Genomic DNA, 16,032 nt, shown 5'->3' on the forward strand with positions numbered 1-16,032 from the left:
GCCTGCTTAGGGAGGCGAAAGACAGGATAACTTAATAACACTAGCCACCGTCGTATCTCTTATTTCAGGCTAAAAGCGTTAGACTTCCCAACTGCCGGATATCAACGGATTTAGGTGTGTGTGTGTGTGTGTGTGTGTGTGTGTGTGTGTGTGATAGGTGTGGGAGGACTGGATGTACTCCAGGGTGAGCCTGCTGGAGGAGGAAGCCTGTGTGGTTGGGAACCAATTAAGGGCAGCTTCAGGACCCTGGCCCTAACACCCCTCGTTTTAGATGCCAATCTAATCCCTATCGTTTCCAAATACACAACAGCAAATGTCTAAACATTATTAACCAACACTGCAACATCACATATGATAGATTAGCAGAGCTTCAAAATCAATCTGAGCCAATCAAGTTAGTAAATCACAGCAATGATAAACAACACAATCTCAACCTTAGCTATAGCAGGAGGAATGTCATTTATATCATATATCTAATAAATGTACTACTGCCAGCCTGTCCCAGGGGAAGAGCACCCTTACCTTGAGGAGACTACGAGACGAGCTACACTGGTTGGAATGCACAAAATACAAACCAGTTTCATTTGGTTTTTACAAGACGTTTTAAAAAGGTTACAAAAACGTATGATTACATTTTGATAAATGATAAGAAGTCACACATTAAAACAATTTTATAATTAACACGTCTTTAAGCAATATGGGATTATATGCAATAGGTATATTGATATCTGAATATATAACACTCTTAGGCTGATAATGGGCAATAGATTGTAACTCATCATAGAAATAAAAATAAAATAAAAAGAAGAAATAGACAACTCACATAAAATACAAATAACACCTCGAGATAGGATTTTCTCTTTTTCTAGGGGCCACAGGGACCATGTTCCTATATGCTAGGTAGGTGTTAAAATATAATGCGTCTCGAAGACTTCTCTGTATAAGGGTCAGCCAGATGCTCAAACCACAGTATGCTGCTTGAACGCTATTTAGGACCTGACCTCTCGCTCCTCAGACCAAGATGTATTAGATAGTACCACGGCTCATCTGCAGTGTGCAGCAAAACTACAGTTTCCCCTTTTTTAATTTTTGCCTTCTTATTGTGAATCTTGAAAGTTTATTTTGTGAGGACTGTAAAAGGTATTCAAATTAAACAAGGACATTTAAATCAGTATTTGTTTGACTGGATACAACTGATTGGATTGCAAGTAGACATTGATTTTGCTTTGAAGGGACACCAGTCAAACGTATTGGGAACTACTGCTGTTATTATATAATGTATTAAGATGATTTGTCCCTAGAAACCATATCAGAGTGGGTTTTTATTAAGTAAAATTTAGCAACAAAAGCTCTCTTATTATAGAGGCTTTGAATTCCTTATAATACAACCGTTTACTCATGTCTTTTTCTAATGGTGCTGCCTTTTAAAGGAATTGCAATATCCCTGGTGATTTTTGTGACAATAAATAAAATCAATAAACTTCTCATTGAAATGAAAGCTTTTAAAAATACACTAATGAGGGCGTTACACTGTTCATTGTGACTGGAAAACGTTAGATGGCAGCAGTGGGCCCTCATCGCTCAATTTAGGTGAGCGGAGTCCCCAAAGCCCACGGATGAAATGTGATGCTTTGCGCCTCAAAACCATCCGCGTCTCTCCATGACCGCGTTACCAGTGTCAGGGTACCAGAGTGAAAACATGCGCTCCGGTTTCACCTGTCACATTAAAACCCTCTCTGGCCCCCAAGACTTGCAGTTCGATCGGCGGCGATGCTTTTATTTTGACTAAAATTTGGTTCATCCGGTCGTGTCCCGGCTACCCCTTGCTAACTTAACGCAAGTGACCGCATTTATCTCCACGGACAGGGAGCCTGCGAGCAACAACTTTCTCAGATTGACACAGAATGGAGAGAAGCTGACGCACTGTCATTTACCGGACCGTTAACTTCCCTCCTGCCATCACAGCCTTCACGCTGCGTTAGACCAGGAAAGTATAACTGAAAGATAGTTTTGTAACAGTTTGGGCACTGAAGAGCTGACAATTTCCCCTTATTATTTTTTCCCCCCTTCTTCTTCTTTTTGGACGCTTTAACCGCGTTATTACGCATGATGCGCCAAGAGATGGCTACTCTTCGGAGACACAAAACGGGAGTACAACATGTTTTTTATGCTTATCTCTCTATTTCAGTGGCTTATTCATACAATATCGACTTAGAACATCCGTTGGTGTTTCGCGGACCAAATTCAAGTTTTTTTGGCTACTCTGTGCTGGAGCATTATCATGACAACACACGCTGGTGAGTCCCATGTTTTACTGGAAATGTTGAAATATTTTGTCAATGATGCAAGGAGTTTGTACTTTTGAAGCAAATGTCCGAGGGTCTCTAGAGCTCACGCTGCATCCAATGCATGCAAAACAATAATGCTTGCTATTCTCAATGAAACGCCATTTCTGTTGGCGCTGTGACTTGTTCTGCTTGCAAAATATTTTCTTTCATTTCCAGGTTTTAGTGGCGCATTTTAAAGACACTGTAAGGTGTTTGTCCCATCCTCTGTCCTCTCCTTATTTCTGCAGGGTAATAGTAGGGGCTCCAAGGGCAAACTCAACCTACAGTAGCTCCGTGCACTCTCCTGGAGCTGTATATAAGTGTCGAGTTCACAGCAACCCAGAGCGCCGCTGCACAGAGATGGATCTGGGAAGAGGTCAGTCCCCACTGCCTGCAGCATAAATATAAGAGCATTGACAAACAACACACTACTCTACTGCAACCTCAGGCCAACACATGCACCCTCAAACAATAGAAAAGTTCACTATCTGGTGGTACAGTCCACACACAAAAACACACACATTCAGCCTTCCTGCAGCTTTTTCTTCTCTTTGCCTAAACTCCCCCAAGCATCTGTTTTGTTTTATCAGAATAATGCGGCCTTATACTGCTCTTAACAGTGCGACATTTGTTCTTCTGGTTCTGAACTTGCTTTATAGAGACATCCAAAAGACAAGAGGGCTCTGTGTGCAGAGGTCCATAAATATTTTTGATAAATATGATTTACGCTTCTGCTAATATTTTCCAAGCACGTGAGCCAAAAAGTTGAGCTCCCCCCCCCCCCCAGCCTCGGCTCTGTTCTTGTGGTCAAGAAAGCCGGGGTGCAGGCGTAGCTTTAATATTAACTCTGTGCTCAGTCAGTGTGTCACCAGAAAAAACATACATTATCACAGTGAGCGTGTGCTGCTTGGTGCACATGGACCAGAGGAGCTGAACTCTGACGGGCCTCTGGGAACACACAACACACACTGACACACTACATGCTACACAGCTACATGCCATTGTGCTGAGTCAGTTGTCTGCAGGAAGAACGATAATACATTTGGGGAAGGGAAATACTAATCTATTATGTAAGACTGTTAAAAAGTTGTCCCTGACATTTTGAAGTGTGATTTACTTTGTTTTGGCTTTTCTAACTATGCACATTCATGTTAATAGCATTACAAAGCAGTATGCATATTACAGTCAGTTATTTGGTTTTATATATTTCTCTGTGCACTTTTTAAATTTCATGATTTCCTTGGGCTTGAGGAAATTGTGATGAGCATTTCCATGTTTTATTAACCAAACAATTCATGCAGCCCTTAGGGGATCCCATTATTCAATAATATGTGTTTATGTTGTGTGTTAATATAAAATGGAATATCAGTCAATATATTGTTTCACTTGTTTAACACGCAAATATCAGTATTGATAGCAACCTCAAAAGTCCTGCGTTTTTGGGCTCTTCCTTAATGTCATAACCGATTCTTTTTCTTTGAGTAAAATTGACTTCTGACAGCTGTACAACCTATACAGCATTTAACACTGTGTAAACATCCCACACACATTAAGCAGAAATGAAGACTGAAACACAGAACTCAAAGAGCTGAAAATGGCTGACAAGTTATCAAGTTATTTGTTACAAGACATCCTCCGTCCCGATGACTCAACGTCTGCATAAACTGCTCTCGTTGACTTTCAGGAAACAAGCCGAGAGAGTCGTGCGGGAAGACGTGCCAGGGAGACAGGGACGATGAGTGGATGGGGGTCAGCCTGGCCCGCCAGGACAGAGCCAATGGCAAAATACTGGTGAGTTCAGGGACGCACCGCCGCACTCACCTCCCCAAATTGTTTAATGCGAACCATGTACACTCGTAAAAGCAGACCATATTAGACCGACATCATTGTTGCTAATGTCTTACCATGAACCACACTGTTGAACCACAGCTGGTCTCAACATTACAACCCTCCTTAAATGAAAACGGCCTTTCCTTCCATTCTGTGTTACATGCTCACAAGCTTTCACTTGCATAAGTCAAAAATGAACTTCGAGTTCTTTTGCATATTCAAAGCTGGAGTAACAGCTGAAGTCAGACAGATTTGGAAACTGCTGAGTGGTTACATAATACTGTGAAACATCTACCTCGTGTTTGGAGCTGGAAGAGTCAGTGGAACTGGGTTTGTCAAAAGTGGAATGTTGTTTATAAAGAATGGGAGAGGGATTTAGAGAAACTAGAAGACTAACTAGCGGTGCTAATCCCAGAGGTGCTTGGCTGGGTATTTGCACAGAGATCATAGGGCAGCTGGCAGAGTTTGTTTAGGCTTCAGTCCCTCTGCGGTGGTCCCGTCCAAGGGCAGCCTTTCATTAAACGTTAACCCCCAGTCCCCTGCGGTGGGTAGCAAGGGAACCAGCAGCCTTCCTGGATGGTTTGAAGGCGGCTGGTGGGCCGGGCAACTCTTGAAACACTCAAGACAGGTGTGTGTTTGAATACCTGTCATTGACTGACCTCCTCCTACGGGAGTCAAGCGAATCACAATAATTCCTCCGCATACAGACGTCCAGATAACTGCTTGGCTCTATTACTTTCAATATGTTTGTCTTTAGTCCATTTTTTCAATACCTCAGTGGAATGTCTTGGCATGATTTTCCAATCATGACCCCACAACTCTTGGAGTTGTCAGTCTTTGGAACTTGAGCATAGAGTAATATGATGCTTGTAGCTGCACACTCTTTGGCCTTTCAGATGGGAATGTGATAAAAGAAAGGTGGTGACTTTGTGCCACGTGTTGCAGTGTTGCTTTTTTTTTTCATAAATCTCATCTAAATGGACTCAGGTTTCTATGCAACAGGAGGGAAATGGCTGCTTGGCAGATGTGTACAGTGGTGATTTCATCTGTGCTTTCAGTGAAGGCCTTGTTTGTGACCAGTGAGCCCTTTAACTGAACAGGAACAAGACAACAGCACGGACTCCAACCATAAAAGACTTCTTTGCTCCTTCGACAAAACAGTTGTAGCGAGAGCTCCTTCTGCTGTGTTTATATCAGCTGATTGATCTTTTTTTTGTTCTTGCTGTCGTCCAAGCCGTCCTTTGAAACACAAGTGTTTCTTAACGCCGGTTCTTGCTTCCAGACAGTCATCTGACGCTCTCCACAGCTCTGCCGAGCTTCTCGTATTAATTTAGATTGGCTATGTGTGTGCGTGCGTGGTGGAGTTGGGGGGGGTGGCGGCTGGGGGAGTTAAACAGTGCGAGGGGAAATGAAGTGAACTTTGTCTACACAGAGGCGTCCAGATCTGTCCCCAGATCCACAGGAGCTCCACCACCATCCCTCCAGGGTGCTAAATTATTACCACATTTACACATGTTTGTGGCCTGATTTGTGCCAGAGTTTGAAATTGAGTCTATATTATCCTGTTTGCTTATCAATCTGTGGAATGTTTTATTTTGAAAAACACAGCGGCAAAATATTGTTTTGCGAATTACTCACTGTCCGTTGTAGAAATGTACCCCCACGTTTCAGCAGCAGCATAATAAAGTGGGAGTTTGTTCTATGTCTTTTGATCCGCTGTCTGAACTTTTGGCTTCTCCAGCTGCCTGCAAGGCCCGGAGGAGCCTGTTTTTGAAATTAAAAGACGAAGATCTTCTTGCTGCATGTTAAATTATGCTTAGGAAACACAGATCTCATGCTGCAGAAGAGATATTCACACCACAGACCATGGCTGTTACGGTCAGAGCTATGGATGGGCTTTACTACCCCCTCTTATTGACGATCATTTGACAGCCGCAGAGACACTCTGACTCCAGCCCAGCGACGAAGGGGCTTAAACAATCAGCGTGGCTGAAGGAACGCCTGCATGCAGTCTGAAGTGTTTGTGTTTACAGCATAAACATGTGTCTGAATTTGTTCTCCGTTCCTGCTTTTCTCTCGCAGGCCTGTGCTCACCGCTGGAAAAACGTCTACTACGACTCAGAGCATATCCTTCCACATGGATACTGCTCCATCATTCCTCCCACTCTCCAGGGCGGGACGAAGCCGCTCATCCCTTGCTATGAAGGTACAGTACGCGCACACATTTGAACCCATATCAGCCTCTCACATTAGGCAGAAACGACACTGGGATCAAATGCGTTGCTGGTTATGGGTTTAGTCCAGTGGCTCCCATCCCTTCTGCCTCGTAACCCCTTAAATTTAAGCAAAGACACAGGTTATGGCCTCAGTGTTGTGAGCAGCTAAAGTGTAATCTTCCGTCTCACATAGATTTTTAAAAGCCTGTGGATTTATTCCATAACAAAAAAAAGAATAAATTGGTCTGTTTATCTTTTTCTGTGGTTACATTTTATCAGCACGTGATCTCTCTGACCTCTGATTGGTGTTCTGTTGGTGATGTCTAGTAGCAGCAGAGCCTTGAAGTGTGATCTCTCTTCCTCAGTCCAACACAAGTACTTTGGCAAGAGCCAGCTTCTGCTATTGAGGGGTTTGTTATGCCAAATATATGAGCATTTGTCTGGCGGAGATGGAGAGTTTGTATTCCCTGCGCACCTTTTTGCAAAAGAAAAACATTTTCTTAAAGGTGTAATTACGCCAACAATTTCGAAGCATGGATTTTTGGCTTTCTAGAAATCAGGTGCTTTGAAGGAAAGATTTGCTTGCATGATAGAGAAATCACATTTTGTTATGATTGTAGTAAATCCAATCCATTTGTGCTGCAGGTAACTTTCTTCATGCACTGTCTACAACACTAAAAATCAAATTCCATTTAAAAATTAAAGTACTGTATAAGCTGACTCATGCAAATGTGTTCTTAATATGTTTTGATATGTGACTCACAGCTATTTATCAAAGCCTGTTTTACACCTTAATTGGTCTCCCAGGTCAGGATTTCACTTCCTTCTGTGTCTCTCGTTGCCGTCAGTTGTGGGGTAGCCAGGCACACTATGGGACCATATTGATAGTGAATTTTGCACAGATCCAAGCTCAATATTTTTGTAACCTGAGAGCAATGTGTCCCTCTTCCAAGTAAGAGGTCTTCTTGTTGAATGTGGGGTTGCGCCCCTTCTCCCAGTCTGTGTTCTGGCCCCAGACTCCTCGTGGATAGGACTGGGACTTTGACTAGCTCCATATGGAATGCAGGAAAAACTCCAGTAAATGCTGGCTCAAGCACACAGTGAAATAATTTGTGGTTTGTTTTTTCTTACAGACTATAAGCAGAAGTATGGGGAAGAGCACGGCTCGTGCCAAGCCGGGATAGCGGGAGTTTTCACAGAGGTCAGTAGCGGTCCTTGTTCGTCTTCTTAATCCATGTAATGCTCTTGTTGTGTTCGTCGCTGGTTGTCATCCAAACCCTGTCGCCTGGACAATCATGGCACCCCATCAGTCAATTCACTGTTTGGTAAACTGAGCATGTCTTCAAATGCAATAACAATTGCAGTTCTTTGCATTTTCATATTACGTGGCAATAGAAACTATTAGTTATCTTTTACTGTCTCTCATTTTCTTACTTAATTGCATGATATCCGTTAACATTATCCCAAATTTCTCATGCTTTGTTGACTTTGACTCTCTAGATAGTTAGCAGAGACATCATATATGTGACTGAGGGGGAAGTTTCACCCCAAGTTGTTTTAGAAAATTCTTCAGTCAGTATTTGTATCAAAGCAGCCAGCACTCTGCTGACTAACTGCTGATAACTGTTAGCTTATGTTTCCATAGGAAGATACAGCAACCTCACCTGACCTGGTGTGGTTCCACAAGATAAAACGTTTAAGAAAATACAAGTTTCCTTTACTCTATAGCATAGATGCTCGAGAGTTTTGTATCAACATATGACATCATTCTTGGGTGAACAATACATTTTTGTATCTTACAAATATTTTTTTTTATCTGTAAGCCGTCTAGAAAGGTAAAGCTGCTGCAGTGAGCAGTGTTGAGAGAAAGGACAAATAGATTTAACATGTAAATGACATGAAAAAAATTGCAAATGAAGAATACATTGAAATTTGAATTTGACCAGTTTAGACATTTTGTTTGCTATACGCTAGCAATTTAAGTATTTCCTGATGTTGTCCGTGAGCGGCTTGTTCTGCAAAGGACCTTTTCAAGTCTCGAGTTACAGTTACACTCAATTTGGCACATACAGTTAAGTACAGTGGACTGTAAGTGACTTAAAAATGTGTCTTTGGAGCACAACTGCACCCTCAGGGTGAAACCATTCTTTCTGGTGAGAAAGAGTCTGATGACAATCTTATGTAATTTGAGTTTTTCTGTTTTAACTTTGTTTCAAAAATTGTTTCAGCTTCCTAGTTAGACTGGTGCAAATCTCAAGCAACTTTACCAGAGCTGCAAACAACGTATCGATTAGTCAGTCAACAGAAAATTATTGTTTGAAACATTTATTAATTGTTGAAAAGTGAGAAACTCCAATCATTCTGTGGTTCGTTAAGGTGAGGTCTTGCTGCCTTTCTCGATTGTATATCATTGCAAACTGAATATCTTCAGGGTTTTGGGCTGTTGGAGCGACACATCAAGACATTTGAACCCTTGAGCTGTGGGAAACTATAATGGACATTTGTTCGCTATTTTCTGACATTTAAACAGACCCAAATGTTTTTCCTGTCACGGATACTAAAATGGGATCATTTCACATGATCTGCCTGCTAACTTTTCTTTGACTTGTGTGTTTCAAGAGCCTTTGAGAATGTTGTTCACGGCTGTTATGAACACTTAAAGCAGTGTATGACATCATGTTTTAGGAATTTGTTTCATGATTTTATTGAGTAAACCCAGATAAAAAAACAACACAATATATAAGCTGGAAAGAGCTGTGCAGGTGAGGAGCTTATAAGTGAAGCATTATTGATTTTTTTTTTGTGTGTGCAAGTTTTTTTTAGTCAGCATCATGTGAAAGCTTTAAATAACACTAGAGCGAAACCTTGTGGCTTTAGCCAAGAAAATATTCTATTAACATTGGATTCTACAATAACGCTACTGTTTTAAAACCTAACAGAACATCATCAAACCCACTTTTTTCACAGACTGAGGACGTCAGTGTTGATCTGTTAAAGCAGTTGAACAACCCCACTTTAAAGAATGTGAAGAATTTAAAGAAAAGATGTCCAACTGTTCAACCTTATCCTTGTCTGAACCATGGTGCCCAGATGTTTGAGACCACAGCACAGGGGTTATTCACTGCTGAGTGAGGTCCTTACCATGTTCTTTAGTTTGTTTGAGTTCTCAGGCGACTACACACATCCTCTGAGACAGACGACACACTGTCAGGTTTGAAAATTAGAACTCAGTGAGCAATGGCTACACTTCTAGGGCAGCTGAAGCAGAGCGTCTTAATTGCCGTGCTCTGGTCCCTTTATTATCCGTGGAGCATCACAACAAAAAGCTGTGAACAACTCATTTTACAGCTGTCAATTCTGCCTGGGCTGTGAATTCCTCATCACATCAAAGGAGGCCCCTTCAGCTGGCACGCCATCTGGCTGTGTGGTTGAGAGCAGATAACACAAACCAGCCTGTGGCCACTGGTTAACCATACGTTCACCCAGCAGCACTTTTTTCTCTCTTTTCTTCAGCAGGCCATATATGTGCAGAAGAGGGGAAATCACAGTCATGTGAATGAATGTGATTTTTCATTTTCAGGAGCTGGTGGTAATGGGGGCACCGGGGTCATACTACTGGACTGGGACGATCAAGGTGTACAACCTGACTTCTGACTCTTTCTACAGCCCGAACAAAGAAGACATCGACTCCCACAGATACAGCTACCTTGGTAAGAGCTTGTTTATGAGGGTTATTGTGTTGAATATTAAAAGTATAAGTGAAAATGTGCTGCAACTGATGATTGTTTCCAGGCTACGCTGTGACTGCTGGACACTTCTCCTCTCCTAATGTAATAGACATCGCTGCAGGGGCGCCTCAGCACAGCGGCAGTGGAAAAGTAGGGACTTCTTCTTCTGTCTTATTTCCAGCTGTTTGAATTTAAGTCATCTTGTGTTGCTTGCTACACTGATTTGCTTTTCTCCCGCACAGGTTTACATTTTCAAAATCGACGGTGGGTCTTTGGTGAAGAGCTTTCAAGCCTCAGGGAAAATGGTATGAGCCCGGATGTGGTATTCTTCCAGTGGTCTCTGGCAGTCCTGTTTTTAATCATTAAATTACATATTATGCATTGAGGCTATTGTTATACTATTCAACCATATTTAATTTAACCTGATCTGCCTCAGGGATCGTTTTGATTCTTGTGATTCATTGCAACCGGCTACTCTGATTGCTTTGTTGTCAGAACTACACTGTTTATGTCTGCCTGAAGTGTTTAGACAGCAATAGCGATTTAAAGAAGGAACACGCTTGCCAGAAAGCAAAGCCAGGGAGGTAGCTAATGCTTTCCATTCAGAGTAAACAAAAGGAAGTCAGGGTGGCTTTAAGACGTAATGCTGGTATAGATATATAAAAGGGAAGGTGAATCCAGTCAGAGCGTGAATCGTATGTCAACGGTATGAACTGAAGGAGTGTCTGTGATCTGACCCATTGCTCTGTGGCTCGGCTTGGTTCCAGATGGGCTCTTACTTTGGCTCCTCATTGTGTGCAGTTGATCTGAACCAGGACGGCTTGTCGGACCTGCTGGTGGGGGCACCCATGCACAGCCAGCTCCGGGATGAGGGCCAGGTGTCTGTGTACCTCAGCAAGGGCAATGTGAGTGGGATTCGTGGTTCGGCAGGAACATGAGACCATAACCTGCTGATTTATTTTTTCTCCAGTGTGTCTGCTCTCTCTGAACATTTCCGTACTGTTATTATTGTCTGTAGTGTCAGTTTTTAGATTTGCTCATGTTTGATTTCTTTCTGACCATGTTTGTTATCATGAAATTAGAAAAAAAACAACAGTGGAGCATTGTGAGACTCGGCTGTGAAATTATTTAACCGACCAAGACTAGGATTTCTGTTTGTACATTTTGTATTTATGAGTTATTGCGAGGAAGTTGACTGTTTGGTTGTGAAATTGTTTTGGATAATAGCCAACTAACTGCAGTCGTGGCCAAAGAATTTTATCGGAGAGCTGCAATAATTTCACTGCAGCAGTATACGGTAGGACATTTCTTTTTTCTTCTGCCAGCTCACTACATAAACTGTTATCTTGCCTGCTTCTGTTTTCAGGGGGTGATGGAGGAGGAAGGTGTTTTGAGTGGTGACAATGCTTTCAATGCACACTTTGGAGAATGCATTACCGCGATCGGAGACATAGATGATGACGGATATCAAGGTCAGTACAGTAATAACAGAGTAGTAGTAAAATTTAGAAACTGCATGCATGAATCCATAAAGATGTTTTATTATAAAACAGTGTCCACTTACTTGCTAGTTTTACCTCTCTATAAATAGTCGCTGTAAATAGTAATTCAATAACACAACCTGAGAAGTTTAACTGAAAGGCATCTGAAACTTGTGACAAGAGATCACAAGTAGGCACTGGGTTCTGGTTCAGGGGTCAAAAACCATAAAAGGTTGGGAACCACTAACATAATAGGACCACACTGGATGTTTAAGGTGTTTTAGTCCATTAAAACATAAATAACTTGTGTTGTACAGTTGTCTTGACCATTTTTACAACCATGCCACAACTTCTTAATTTGCATGGCAGCCACTGTTTTTAATTTAGTTCACTATGATGTGAAACTTGCAGCAACTTGCAGTAAAACCTGCTTGACATAGTATCCATTTGTTATATTGTTATTTTTGAAGTTAAATTGTTTTTGTGTATAGTGATATATTAAGAGAAGAGTCTTTAAAATGATCCTTATGAATAAGCTTCTGCAATGCAAACCAAAACAAAGATCATATTAATTTCCTCTTGTGCCTCAGATGCCAGAGAGTCCTTAAATGCACCAAAATGAGGTCTTTAAATTCCAAAGTACTGGTATTGTCCTTCAACCACTTAACCATCTCTGTGCATATAAACCATTTGCAACACTGGAGCCACTAGTGAGCAGTCATAACCCATATGGGGGTCTTGTAATGGTCCATAAGTGGTCAATGATCTAAAATCCAACCAATGGCAAACCCTTTAAATAGCATTCATTGCTATTAGTGTGACATTTTGCTTTAGTCATGAAACAAAACGATTTCCTCTGTCATCTGGTGAGTAATAAAGTCACACAGTTTATGTTCCCCACATCAGCCCACAAGCAATCGTTGGCTGTTTGAGCATCTCAGTAAGTGCAACAAAACCCGTCATTTTCACAGACGCTTTGTTTTCATTACCCTGCAGCGAGGGGGCTCTTTAGCAAGCATTGCCCTCTCTCAGCCTTGTGTGCATCGTGTGTCATCCAGATGCAAACCAAATTATCCACACACAGACAGACATACATTTACACTGTCTGTTTTCCTGGCACTCGCATTGGCTTGGCTTTGAGGGCTTGACTTGGCGTCCATCTCCCACTCGAGGCCGGGAGCTGCTGCCTGGATTCATCTCCGTGCAAGATACGCCTCGAGGCTTGCAGCCTGGCACAATGTCTGTATCTGTGTGTGTGTGTGTGTGTGTGTGTGTGTGTGTGTGTGTGTGTGTGTGTGTGTGTGTGTATATGTGTGCAGAGAAAGATGGCAGCTGGGAATCATAACTCATCCTGTAACTCGTCGCTGTTTGAGTGACGAAAGAGCCAGACTTGCTCGCCGACTGACAATCTATTATTTACAACCTAACTGCTACTATTTCATTTGAAAGAACTACTGTAGAAATCAGAATACACATTTGGTTCCTCCAAGAAAAAATTGCTTGTTTAATTCTACAGCTACAGTTGTGGTCAAAAGTTTACATACACTTGTAAAGAACATAATGTCATGGCTCTCTTGAGTTTCCAGTTATTTCTACAACTCTGATTTTTCTCTGATAGAGTGATTGGAACAGATACTTCTTTGTCACAAAAAACATTCATGAAGTTTGGTTCTTTCATGACTTTATTATGGGTTAACAGAAAAAGTGATCAAATCTGCTGGGTCAAAAATATACATACAGCAGTGGTAATATTTGGTTACATGTCCCTTGGCCATTTTCACTTCAATTAGGCGCTTTTGGTAGCCATCCACAAGCTTCTGGCAAGCTTCTCGTTGAATCTTTGACCACTCCTCTTGACAGAATTGGTGCAGTTCAGTTAAATTTGATGGCTTTCTGACATGGACTTGTTTCTTCAGCATTGTCCACATGTTCTCAATGGGATTTAAGTCAGGACTTTGGGAAGGCCATTCTAAAACCCTAATTCTAGCCTGATTTAGCCATTCCATTACCACTTTTGATGTGTGTTTGGGGTCATTGTCCTGTTGGAACACCCAACTGCGCCCAAGACCCAACCTTCGGGCTGATGATTTTAGGTTATCTTGAAGAATTTGAAGGTAATCCTCCTTTTTCATTATCCCATTTACTCTCTGTAAAGCACCAGTTCCATTGGCAGCAAAACAGCCCCACAGCATAATACTACCACCACCGTGCTTGACGGTAGGCATGGTGTTCTTGGGGTTAAAGGCCTCACCTTTTCTCCTCCAAACATATTGCTGGGCATTGTGGCCAAACAGCTTGATTTTTGTTTCGTCTGACCACAGAACTTTCCTCCAGAAGGTCTTATCTTTGTCCATGTGATCAGCAGCAAACTTCAGTCGAGCCTTAAGGTGCCGCTTTTGGAGCGAGGGCTTCCTTCTTGCACGACAGCCTCTCAGTCCATGGAGATGCAAAACACGCTTGACTGTGGACACTGACACCTGTGTTCCAGCAGCTTCTAACTCTTGGCAGATCTGCTTTTTGGTGGTTCTCGGTTGACTCTTCACCCTCCTGACCGATTTTCTCTCAGCAGCAGGTGATAGCTTGCGTTTTCTTCCTGATCGTGGCAGTGACAAAACAGTGCCATGCACTTTATACTTACAAACAATTGTTTGCACTGTTGCTCTTGGGACCTGCAGCTGCTTTGAAATGGCTCCAAGTGACTTTCCTGACTTGTTCAAGTCAATGATTCGCTTTTTCAGATCCATGCTGAGCTCCTTTGACTTTCCCATTGTAGCGTTTGTGGGCGTTTGTATCCAATGAGCCCTATTTAAATGGCCTCAGAGAAGTCACCAGCTGTAGTCACTCATAATCACTCACAAGAAGTTAAGAGGCCATGCTATGAAGCTCATTTCATTGACACAACTTTCTAAGTCACCAAAATTGCTAATTCATGTTGCTGTATGTATATTTTTGACCCAGCAGATTTTGTCACCTTTTCTGTTAACCCATAATAAAGTCATGAAAGAACCAAACTTCGTGAATGTTTTTTGTGACAAAGAAGTATCTGTTCCAATCACTCTATCAGAGAAAAATCAGAGTTGTAGAAATAACTGGAAACTCAAGAGAGCCATGACATTATGTTATTTACAAGTGTATGTAAACTTTTGACCACAACTGTACATAATGAGTTAATCATTGTGTGATATTTACAAAAAAAAGTGCCATTCGTTTACCATTTCTGCTTTGGTATGCTGCACCACATGGCCTGGAAGTGTTTTGGTTTATAAAAAGAAAGTTTATATGTGGAGTTTCTGTGCAAATAGGATAAGGAGACATTGTTTCAGTGCTCTTGCCAGCACTTTATAGGCTTGTTTCCACTCTCTCAGAGGTCGCACAAGTCTTTATGGCCACTAAAGACACTTAACTGTCAATTAAGACTCTTACTGTAACAGCTTGTTTCCCAGAGTTAATGAAAGCTTTTGTACACATTCACAAACACACAGTCATATACATGCTCATTCATTTCTCTGCCGTCTTTTCACAGAAACACTTTTGTCTTCTATTTGCCTCTTCAGATGTAGCCATAGGAGCCCCTAAAGAGGATGACTATGGAGGAGCCGTTTATATCTACCATGGGGATGCCACAGGAATCATCAGCAAATACTCCATGGTAAGAACTCCTCCTATGTTAGACAACATGCCAATATCATGTCGATTGTTTTTTATAGAACTAAGCAAAGGATTCAATTTTGATTATTTTTCCCCTCATTTCTAGTAGTTCCACTAAAGGTTCACCTGCAAATGTTACATTTTGGTGAAACCCGTGCGTTCACCTTGTGTATCGAGCTGTTATAAATAGCGGATTAACGTGTGGTAAAGTCGCAGGTGGTGATGTTGCCTTGGGAATCCCCACACAGCTCTGAATGAAGAGCAGGCCACTCTTCGTGGGCATCTTTTTTATTGGGGACTACAAAGTATTTCAATTTTGAAATTCGCCTGTTTAGCCGCCACATCATCACTGCTGAGATGTTTTGAAGTATAGAGCGAGAACCTGGAGGCGACTAGCTTAGCTTGGCATAAAAATTGAGGGAAACAGCTAGCTTCTGGCCAAAGCTAAATCAATCCACCTGCCAGCATCTCCAGGGCTCACTAATTAACACAATTTATCTTGTTTAAAAAAAACTTGTGTACTTGTACTTGTACTGCAGTCTGACAATGAGCTGAGAAAACGCAGAGCAAAAACAAATCATGCAATGTTCTCTTTTTTCCATGTTGGCTCACATGTATAACTTGAGGGCTGGTATCATCTGTTACAGAAACTGTCTGGACGCAGTGTGAACCCTGGTCTGCAGATGTTTGGCCAGTCAATCTCCGGCAATGTGGACATGGATGGCAATGGATACGCAGGTAAGATCGTACCAGAATAGATGAAGGCGTAACCACATCAGGAAGATGAAAACATCAAATAGGA

General features: G+C 41.8%; 1 protein-coding gene across 1 annotated transcript in view; it reads left to right on the forward strand.

The window, feature by feature from the left end:
• Nucleotides 1–1,872: 1,872 nt before the first annotated feature.
• itga9 (integrin, alpha 9) overlaps nt 1,873–16,032 on the forward strand; it is a 47,178-nt gene continuing 33,018 nt past the window's right edge. Inside the window, exons 1-12 of the mRNA XM_068724704.1 lie at nt 1,873–2,297; nt 2,576–2,703; nt 4,012–4,118; nt 6,240–6,363; nt 7,507–7,574; nt 9,954–10,083; nt 10,166–10,251; nt 10,344–10,406; nt 10,869–11,006; nt 11,468–11,573; nt 15,137–15,231; nt 15,878–15,968. Of these exons, the coding sequence (XP_068580805.1) occupies nt 2,107–2,297; nt 2,576–2,703; nt 4,012–4,118; nt 6,240–6,363; nt 7,507–7,574; nt 9,954–10,083; nt 10,166–10,251; nt 10,344–10,406; nt 10,869–11,006; nt 11,468–11,573; nt 15,137–15,231; nt 15,878–15,968 (1,327 nt within the window). The 5' untranslated portion in view covers nt 1,873–2,106. The remainder of the gene's footprint in view (nt 2,298–2,575; nt 2,704–4,011; nt 4,119–6,239; nt 6,364–7,506; nt 7,575–9,953; nt 10,084–10,165; nt 10,252–10,343; nt 10,407–10,868; nt 11,007–11,467; nt 11,574–15,136; nt 15,232–15,877; nt 15,969–16,032) is intronic.

This window comes from Cebidichthys violaceus, unplaced genomic scaffold, assembly GCF_023349555.1.
Source record: "Cebidichthys violaceus isolate CVI_PGR_0920_01 unplaced genomic scaffold, fCebVio1.0.p SCAF_10, whole genome shotgun sequence".
Lineage (NCBI taxonomy): Eukaryota > Metazoa > Chordata > Actinopteri > Perciformes > Stichaeidae > Cebidichthys > Cebidichthys violaceus.